At 36.4% G+C, this 10387-nt stretch overlaps 1 protein-coding gene across 1 annotated transcript; it reads left to right on the top strand.

Moving 5' to 3' along the window:
• Window positions 1-621: 621 nt before the first annotated feature.
• On the top strand, window positions 622-6458 carry LOC115953064 (receptor protein kinase-like protein ZAR1). Its single transcript, XM_031070543.1, has 2 exons — window positions 622-2211; window positions 5508-6458. The coding sequence occupies exons 1-2, from the start codon at window positions 870-872 to the stop codon at window positions 6152-6154; spliced, it is 1989 nt and encodes a 662-aa protein (XP_030926403.1). The 5' UTR covers window positions 622-869; the 3' UTR covers window positions 6155-6458.
• Window positions 6459-10387: the final 3929 nt, after the last annotated feature.

The following is a 10387-nucleotide window of genomic DNA, read 5'->3' as shown; positions in this document are numbered from 1 at the left end:
AAAAGAAGAGTAATTGATAAAGAGATGGGAAACTACGTAGCACCCGCAAAAGAGAGCTTTTTCTCTAGTTTTATTTATTTACTTTTTGTTAAAGTCTATTCGAAAGAAAATATTCTTATTCTCAAAAAAATTATTTATCTTTATACTTGTAATCCAAATAAACTTATAAAAATAAAAGTGGTAAAGAAAAAACAAATCTGTGAAGTATATTTTGAAAGCGTCCGCGCGTGCATGAGGCTAGTGTGAAGTAATTGATAAAGAGATGGGAAAGTACGTAGCATGCACCCGCAAAAGAGAGCTTTTTCTCTAGTTTTATTTATTTACTTTTTGTTAAAGTCTATTCAAAAGAAAATATTCTTATTCTCAAAAAAATATTTATATTTATACTTGTAATCCAAATAAACTTATAAAAATAAAAGTGTTAAAGAAAAAACAAATCTGTGAAGTATATTTTGAAAGCGTGGGGATTACAACGTGGCGATGCTTTTGTTTCAAAATTATACTATTTTGCGTGGCGATGCTTTTGTTTCAAAATTTGCTAGCTTATCTGATATTTAAAAATAAAAATAAACATGTAGCTCTTATCCGAGTCCGACAAATAAAAGCAAAAAAAATATAATAGTAGCAAGTCTAAAAGCTAGTTGGTTTTCATTGTTCAGAAAAAATTCAAACCGCATAGCCACGTTGCTCTGCATCGCATTCCAGTTTTCCACTTTCCAATACCACCTCGATAAACACTTCCACTCCCCAAATTCAAACTTCAAATCCACAACAACAGCAACAACATCCATTCTTCTTTCTTCTTCTTCTTTTCACACCAAACTCACTCTCTGCAACTCCTAGTTGCCAAAACAAGAAGAAAAAGAAAAATGCCTGTTCGGCTAACCTTTTTTCTCAGTGTAATACTAATTATCACTATCATAACTTTTCCACTATCTTCTTCTCTAACCCCAGACGGACTCTCTCTCCTAGCTCTCAAAGCCGCCATAGACTCCGACCCGACTCACGTCCTCGACTCCTGGTCCGACTCCGACCCAACCCCATGCCACTGGCCCGGCATTGTTTGCGCTCGCAACCGCGTCACCACCCTTTTCCTCCCTAACAAGTCCTTCTCCGGCTACCTCCCCTCCGAACTCGGCTTCATCAACTCGCTCCGCCGACTCACTCTCTCCCACAACAACTTCTCCAACACCATCCCTTCCCATCTCTTCAACGCCACAACTCTTCTCATCCTCGACCTCTCTCACAACTCTCTCTCAGGTCCAATCCCACCTCAAATCGCTTCCCTCAAAACCCTTCGCCACCTTGACTTGTCCTCCAATTCCATCAATGGGTCTCTCCCTAGCTCTCTCTCCGACCTCCAAAACCTCACCGGAACTCTCAACTTGTCCTTCAACAAATTCTCCGGCGGAGTCCCAGCGTCTTACGGAGACTTTCCGGTGATGGTGAATTTGGATCTCCGGCATAATAATCTCACCGGCGAGATTCCTCAGGTTGGGTCTTTATTGAACCAGGGTCCCACTGCTTTCTCTGGAAACCCTAGTCTCTGTGGGTTTCCGTTAGAAACTCCATGTCCAGAAGCTCAAAACCCTAATGTTTTTAAAAGTCCCGAAGAGCAGCCTCCGAGAAAACCAGAAAAACCTAACCCAACTTTCAAGAAAGACGGTACTCCGAATTCCGTACGGGTCGTATCGGTCGTTTCGGTGGCGGTGGTGTGCGTTATTTCGGTTTCGGTTTTGGTTTCGGTGTTTGTGTTTCGGAGGAAATGGAAGGGCAGTGGTGGGGAGGGCAAAATGGGAAGAGAAAAGTTGGAGGAGTATGACGAGGGGTTCAGGAGTAATTTCGAAGAGGAGGAAGGGCAAAAGGGTAAATTCGTGGTGGTGGACGAGGAGGGGTTTAATTTGGAATTAGAGGATTTGTTGAGGGCATCGGCGTACGTGGTGGGAAAAAGTAGGAGTGGGATAGTGTATAAAGTGGTGTCTGGGAGAGGATCCAATGCGGCGGTGCCTACGGTTGTTGTGGCCGTTCGGCGATTGAGCGAAGCTGCTGATGCCACGTGGCGGTTCAAGGAGTTTGAGTCTGAGGTGGAGGCTATTGGTAGGGTCCAACACCCTAATATCGTACGGCTGAGAGCTTATTACTATGCAAATGATGAGAAGCTGTTGGTTAGTGATTATATTCGCAATGGGAGCTTGTACACTGCGCTACATGGTAACCATTCTCTTCCGTGTTCTTTATGAATTATGATAAGTGAATTTTGGTACGTACATGTAAGACTTCGTGTTTTATCTGTTTTGAGTTTTGACTGTGTAGTTGGAGTTTATTTTTTTCTAAATTTTTTTATTTACTTTGATTGTGTCATAAAAAAAAAAAATAATGTTATGAATTAGTAGAAGTTTGCTAATTTAACTATTAGGAAAAATATTGTGAATTTTTTTATATTACAAGAAATAGTTGTTCTTTATAAATAGCTATTCTTCAAAATGAGAAATAGTTATTCTTCAAAATGAGGAATAACTATTCATTTTTTTAGTAAGTATAATAGTTTCAAAACTTAATATATTTTCAAATAAATAAACTTTTCATATACATCTAACAATTATAAAAATAAAGGCTTCAAAAAAAAAAAAACAATTATATAAAAAAAAAAAAACATATCTCTCTCTAAAATTTAAAAAATAACAATTTTGAAGGAGATATAATTATATGAGTGAGATATTTCCTAAAATAAATCTTAAGTTTTATTCTAATGTTATAACTCACAACCAAACTTATAAATATGTACAACACATTTTATTTCTAGTAATAAAGATTACAATTCATATCATAATTTCCATTCAACGTAACAAATGTACCCTAAAGTTTCTGAAAATGGGAGTTGATAATTTTTTTAATTTCAAAAATACGATTCTTATAAAAAATTGAGACAAGTTCCATATAAAGTTAAACAACATTTTACTTTAACAGATTTGTGCATTTGATATAGCTTCATCTATAAATGAGAAAGTCCAGTGATGCAAGTTGTGGCAGTAGAAGAATTGTTTATAAATTAAGGCTCCGTTTGGTGGAGTTGTTAAATAATGCATTTTCAGTTTTTAAATAACATTACACGTATTTCTACACACGTATTTCTATCCATTTTTTCACCTACACGTATTTCAAAAAAATACAAACAACATTACTCAAACTTCTCTACCAAACGGGCCCCTAAGCAATTTTAAAAGGTAGCTTTTTTGGAACTTCACTTGCTCTTATTGGGTACAACTTGGTCAAACTCAAAATCCCACACATTTTTTTTTCTTAGCAAAATAATTTATTAAACAATCACACTTATTTTAGCAATGACGATTTTTAATTTATTCTTCCTATATAATTCAAACAGAATTGAGTTGTGTCTTAAGACTCATCATGTGTTCACATGGTTAGTGGTTACCCAACAACTTAAAGTCAAAGTCCACAAGAGGAGTGGGATTAAATATTAGAGTTGGCCTTTACTATGAGCACAATTGTTCAGTAGTGTACTCTTGTTTTATATCTCTCTCCTTTTAACATACTGAGTAGTACTGTGGGCCCACCTGTAAGAACCACTATTATTGTGTTTGAAACTTAGATTTGGATTTGGATTTTAAATTAATAAATTTGAAGTGCGATGATTTCAAATCCATTGATTTTAGGAGGTATTTCAAATCCAAACACTTTAAAGGTTTAAAATCCTTGGTGGATTTATCAAATCAAATCCTTGACTTTTTTAATTTGTCCAAACTAGATATTTGGATTTTAATCACCCAAAATTCAAATCAAATGGCCAAATCATGTCATCCAAACGCACCACTAGAGATTTGGAAAGAATTTCTCCTGTGCCAAAACTATTAGACAAATCCAATGTAAGGTTGATGTTTGAATAAAAACAAAAGAAGTAAAAATACCAAACAAAGAGAAATGTTAACTTGTAAGGAATAATTGCTACATTTGCTAGAAATTATAATGTTTTCCATGATTATGTATTCATGTTGTTTCTTTTTCCTCTGACTCTATATTTCCTTCTTTCTCTTCTGATGTGTCATTGTATCCATGCTATTGCTCTCTAACATAAGCTATTGCTTTAACCAATTAACCCTGTAATCTTAAATTATATAAAATTTTTCCCCTTAAATTCTGTAATCATGGTATCCACCGTTGCTAGAATTTCATTTGCTTGGGGGTGATTTGCTCTTTTAGGCTATGATTACATTGAAGTAAAATTGAGTTACTTTGGCAGACTAATGTACTTCTAATCACCTCTCATCTTTAGGTTTCATTGAATGTAAACGTAGCAGAATTGATTTAAGATAATGTGCATCATAGAGATCTTCATCAGTGTGTTCTGAACAAAACTTACAGTCAATAATTTGATATCCGGCATCTGCTGGGTTAACCATGATCTGATTGTTCATGGAAAAGAAATGGTCATTCATAAAACTGTCAGGAATAACTCTGAAATTTGAATCAATTTACAACTTCACTAATGCTCAACTTTTGAATATCTAAAACATTGAGTTAATGGGCCTCAATCTCAAATTTGTACGGTGTACTGCATAGTATTTTCAGTTGACTTTTTTTTTTAAAAAAATTTTAAATTTTATTTTTTATTTTTTTAACATAGCATTTGAATTATTTTCTTGTACAATTCAAAATGACATGCGGTATTTTCATTCAATGGAATTATAGCAAGTTGTTACCATTGTCTGTGATGAGCAATGATGATGAATGTATAACTGCATGATTATACAGAGGTGTCCAAGTTAAAATTTTATTTTGACAGCTACCATTTAAAAACCTATTAGTAAGCAATGGTAATGGGATAAGTTGTCATTTTGAACCTTCTAGTGTTGATTTTTCTTTCTCCTTTATATTCTGTTTTGAGCTGATGATAAATATTCCACATGATTTTGGGCCTTTTGTGGTTTTTAGTGCTTGTGCACCAGACGAATGAAACTCTTTCAGAGTGTTCTGTCTGATAGCTTGGTTTTGGTACAACTGTTGGTATCATTCTTTTGTTTTCTTTTGGTACACCTGAGGCGTATGTCAAAACCTGTACTGAGTGGTGTGGTCCTGTTGATCGTTCTTAAAGATACAAGACCTAAATGTAATCGATAGACCCCATTTTGGGTGACTTTAAATCGCATGGTTTTCCATTCAGTCAATATTCATTGGTGACATGTAGCAAAAATATGGACCACGGGCAACAGTTGTCTTCTTGTGATTTAAAGCTGCATTTCACGCGACTAATGGTTGCTATCCTGTTTGTTCACAGATAGATAAAATATTTGTTACTCTACTAGATCAATGAAACATGTTTCATATATTGCACATACAACAAGCAATTATTGTGTCCTTGTTAAAACTTGTCATATTGTGGCATAATTAGTGACTTTTTCCCTAACTTTGGTTAATGGATGTTGTAATTTGTGACCATCATTATTTGTGAGCAATGATGATGTTTTCTCCATGGTGTTAAATAATTGCAGGCGGTCCTGGTCCTTCCAATTCTTTGCCTCCGCTTACATGGGCAACAAGGTTAAAAATTGCTCAAGGAACAGCTAGAGGTTTAATGTACATCCATGAGTTTAGCCCCCGAAAATATGTTCATGGCAACATAAAATCAACAAAAATCCTTCTCGATGATAACCTCCAGCCTTACATTTCCGGTTTTGGACTCACCCGTCTTGTTTCAAGTACCTCTAGATTTACCAATTCATCATCCAAAAAGGAGAACTCTAACCAAACCATCTTTACCTCTTCATTGGATTCAAGAATTTCAGCTTCCTCTAACATGTACTTGGCACCTGAGGTTCGAATGCCTGGCAACAAGTTCACTCAGAAATGTGATGTTTACTCTTTTGGTATTGTGATGTTGGAGATGTTGACTGGTAGGCTGCCAGATGCAGGACCAGAAAACAATGGTAAGATGCTAGAGAGTTTTGTGAGGAAAGCGTTTCGAGAAGAACACCCCCTATCTGAGGTTATAGACCCAGCACTTCTGCCTGAAGTGTATGCAAAGAAGCAAGTTGTTGTAGCATTTCATATTGCACTAAATTGCACTGAACTTGATCCAGAGATGCGGCCTAGGATGCGAACAGTTTCAGAGAGTCTTGATCGTATAAAATCACAGTGAAGAACATTGTAGAATTTTGGTTCTTGTTGCTGATTTTTGATGTTGAAGGTGTTTGGTTTGTTAGCAGTCCATGGTTGGAGGGGCATTTGGATGTACATTTTCCCGAAAATGTTTTTGTAAGCCAAAATGCGTTAAGATTCTCCTGAAATATGGAGAATGTGCGGGGGATTTAATTCCAAACGCTATTCCTAGCAGGCTTGCAATGAATGTGTATCAATCTAGCCAATTTGTAATTAATGTTTCAGGATATTTGACCCTTGATCTCGTCTAAATTCGTGTTCCTTAGTGCTTATGTTTGTTTTCATCTCGAGCTTTTGACAATCCAAGCTGCAAATGCTCCTGCGTAGTGTATACAAGCCTTACAACAAAATGGTTTAAGTAAATATCCCAATTGCGCAATAGTAATAGTATCTATCTTTGTCCAATGTCTGAAGTTCCAATCTCACATTTCCTTTTAACTATCTATCTATACCAAAAGAAAAAGAAAAAATATAAAAAATAATTTACCAATACTTTTGAATGTCAATATTCGTCAAGCTATTGGGTTCTTTAGCTAATTTCGCTTACGTCCAGAAAACTTTTATTGATGTTATCACCATGCCTCCGTTGAGTTTGTTTTCCTGAATTTTTTTTTTTCTTATATTTAGTTGTAATTAAGAAAATGAGCTTAAAAAACATTTTGAGATATTTGACTTGCACAAATATTCATTAACGTTTCATATAAGCGATAGTGGTGAAGGTTATAATGGTGGCATCAGATGTGGCTTCTTATTTTCGTTTCCTTTTTTATATTATTTTTCATTGATTTTGAAAAAAAGTTATTTATTGATCAAAATTTCAGCTGCATCAATCAAATTATTTTCTTAAAATATTTTCTGCCAAAACAAGGAAAATATTTAAGTTCTTGTCCTCTGGAACACTTAAAAAAAAACTTTTTCATAGCACATGAAATTATATGTTCCCCGGCCGTACTTTAATACAGCTTCACCTAAGACAATTTCGGCCACTGCATTACGTTTAAAAACTAGAAGGATTTTTTTTTTTTTTTTGAGAGGGTAAGTTTTAACTTATGGCTTCTGATATACTAATTGATTTTTGGTATAGACTACTGATGATGCACAAAAATCGTCAGTGAGTTGATCATCCACACGCATGTCAATTGCGTACTTGAAGAATGAAAGGGTGAAGAACTTATAGAGAGCACTGGTGGGCTGGCCAAAGACTTGCTGAAGGTTAAGTTAATGATAGAAGAATCTCCAAGAGCTCAGTAGTGTGAGAGTTAAGAAATTTCACATACCTTAGGGGAGAGGAGGTCTGGTGTTTATATAGTAGTGTAGAGCTAACTGAAACCACCTTGAAATACGGGATCTTTCCTTGTGAAGAAGATTTGGAGTTAAGACCCCGAGATTAGGGCTTCCCTTTCCATATGGGGAAGATCCAAACGTGTAGTAGGGTTTTCGTGGTGTGCCAGTTATATCCATATAGGGATGTATAAGTGGGGATCACATGAGTTTGTGGGGCCCAATGTACTCAACTATCGGTATGCATAGCCATCTGTCTGGTTCATACTAGCCATCTATCACATCCATCCGTTGAGTCCCTTCATCTCTCCTATTGTGCCATACCTCCAATCCATCCGTTGAACTTTATGCATGCCACCCGTTAGGACCAAAGGACTAGTACCCGACGGGTCACAATGAAGTTGATGGTCACTCTGAGATGATCGTACCGTCAAGACCTTATAGAGGTGAAGTGAGTCGTATATCTCGATGAATCATCAGTTGGCTTGTTTTCATCCTTACAGGTTGAAGAGTTAAGAAAATATTAATGTCGAAAATATCCTTATCATCTGCTCCTTACTTTGTTGTTTGTCGGGGTTGTCGATAGACCTTAGGGTATATCGGATTATCTGTGGTCATTAACGATTTCGTCTTGTGGTTCATGCCATTTATAAGGGTGAAAGAGTCTTTGACTAGAGTAAGGTGACACTTGACGACCTTTGAGTGGGTGATTTGAACAGTCGCATTGCTTCATTTCTCGCAACTCTTCGCTCTATAAATAGCCCAATCCCTTTACTAACCTTTTCATTTTTTCATTTTACTTTCTTGACTCAACTGGAGCTCTTTGTTCATTCGTCGATGAGCTCATTCGTCACTCCCTAGAATTATTCGTCCAGCCTTCCTTTCTATTATTGGTTTTCCACCAAGTAGGTCCTTTTTCTTCCCTTTTCCTTTACGCTCTCTTATTTTCTATCTACATTCTCAACTTAAATAGTCGTCAGTCTAGTCCCTAGTTCTCATGTGAGTAGCTATTTAGCATTCATTCATCGCTTGTAGGTGAAATGAAGTCAGGTGATAGTGAAGCGATGAGTGAACAGTTGTTGTTTGCCTATCTGGTAGTGGGTGACGATGAGGTCTATTCTTCTAAGGAAGAGGAAGAGGAAGGAGAAGAGGAGGAGGAAGAGGAAGAGGGAGAGGAAGAGACTACTATCCCATTGAGACAGTGCTATAGGTCATTCATCCTTCCCCAGATTTGGTCGGTGAACGATTTTATTCCAAAAATGTTGAATGATGTTTTTGGTAGGCTTCGTCCATGATATCAAATTCTCGACGACAAGCCCCTAAGGATGGTGAAAAAGGGGGAAAAGTGTTATTCGGGAAGGACTGCAAATGTCGGCTTCTATGAAGTTGCGTTTATTTTAGGGTTAACGCTGCCCCTCACTGAGTTGCACGGTTGGCTGGTGGATTACCTAGGCATATCCGTTTGCCAAATTGCTCTAAATACTTGGAGGATATTCCTTGGAGTAGAAGTGTTGTGGGGTCAAATGAGTGGGGGTTGTCGTAGCCTTACCCTTGATGAATTCTTTTATTGCTACAAACCCTAGCAAATTGAGGCGTCAAAAGGGTTTTTTAACTTCGTAGTTCGCAAATTGACGTTGAAGTTAGTGTAAAAAATGCCTAACTCCAATTTCAGAGATGGATCTAGGGGAAACGAGATCGTTACGGGTGTAGACATCGCATTTTGTACCCTTTACGACTCAGGCTCTCATTCCCCAATGATGGTAAAATTCTAAAGCTCAAGGTTAGTTCAGGGCCTGATTAGACTTAAATTGACTTGAGGAAGATTTTTTTATGAAAAATATAACTCTTTTATGAGCTCAATAAAACTATTTTTGGAAAATTAGGCCACGGAAACCCTAGGGCATGCGTATGCAGACACGTGTATGCATATGCATGCTTTAGATTTGCGTACTCATACACGAGCATGTGTATGCATTTAGGGTTCCAAAAACTATGAAAGACAAGTTTTTTTGCATTAAAACTGAGGTTGGGAATGAATACCACATTGTCTAGGAGCCCCCCATTTTCTTAATATAAAAGCCATACATGGTACCTTTTTAACACACACAAAATTCTAATGGAAAACCTAAGATTCATTAGAAATAGCGAATCAAAGAGGGAGCTTTTCACAAAACATTTTCAAGTCAATTTTCTTTTGATTGGGACCTTTTCTGGTATTGATATTTGAGTTTTGAAGTTTACCGATCAATTTTTTTTGGTTGTGAATAGATTTGACTAAAGGGAATAGTCAAAATCAAGCCAAAAAGCTTTGTTTTGAGGTATAAGTTCTAAACCTTCCTTTTCATTTCCTTGCTTTTTTCTTGTTTTAATCCTTCTGTCCTCTTTATTTTCCTTGCTTCTTTATGTTATAATATGTCTGCTTAGCTTAGGTTTTCTTGGTTTTATCGTTTAAAGCATGTTAGGTTGTTAGATTCTTTGTTTTAAGTTTCTGCTCTACTTTTTGTTCTTGCTATTTATGGGTTAGGGTTTTAGGTGTGTATGCGTACCATGCTTCTTGCATGCGTACGCATACTCGAAGTATGCATACACATACAATTGGGCTGCATATGCAGACCTTATGTATGCGTACACGCACTCAAGCCCAGAACCCTAATTCTATGTTTTCTGCTTTTGTTTCTTTATTTTATTTGTCTAAAATGTCTATGTTCTAGCTTGTTTTTGCACATATACGTTTTTGTTTCTCTGTTTATTTGTTTGTTTGTCCTTAACATGTTAGATTAGGGTTCCTTCTTTATGTTTTCTTTTTTTTGCCATCAACATGCATATGATATGATCATGCATTGATGCATAGGTGTTATGATATAGTAAGGTAAATGAGGTAAGTCATGCATTCACATGAACATGCATTTTGGATGAGTATGTTTGCTTGATG

The sequence above is a fragment of the Quercus lobata genome, chromosome 7 (assembly GCF_001633185.2).
Source record: "Quercus lobata isolate SW786 chromosome 7, ValleyOak3.0 Primary Assembly, whole genome shotgun sequence".
NCBI classification, from domain to species: domain Eukaryota; kingdom Viridiplantae; phylum Streptophyta; class Magnoliopsida; order Fagales; family Fagaceae; genus Quercus; species Quercus lobata.
The sequence above is the reverse complement of the archived record's forward strand: the minus strand, read 5'-3'. Positions and strand labels throughout refer to the sequence as shown.

Bases quoted from the DNA above. Each gene is read 5' to 3' on its own strand.
- LOC115953064 (XM_031070543.1), top strand. From the start codon at position 870: ATGCCTGTTCGGCTAACCTTTTTTCTCAGTGTAATACTAATTATCACT. The intron at 2,212-5,507 runs GTAACCATTCTC...AAATAATTGCAG, and splicing joins CTTGTACACTGCGCTACATG to GCGGTCCTGGTCCTTCCAAT.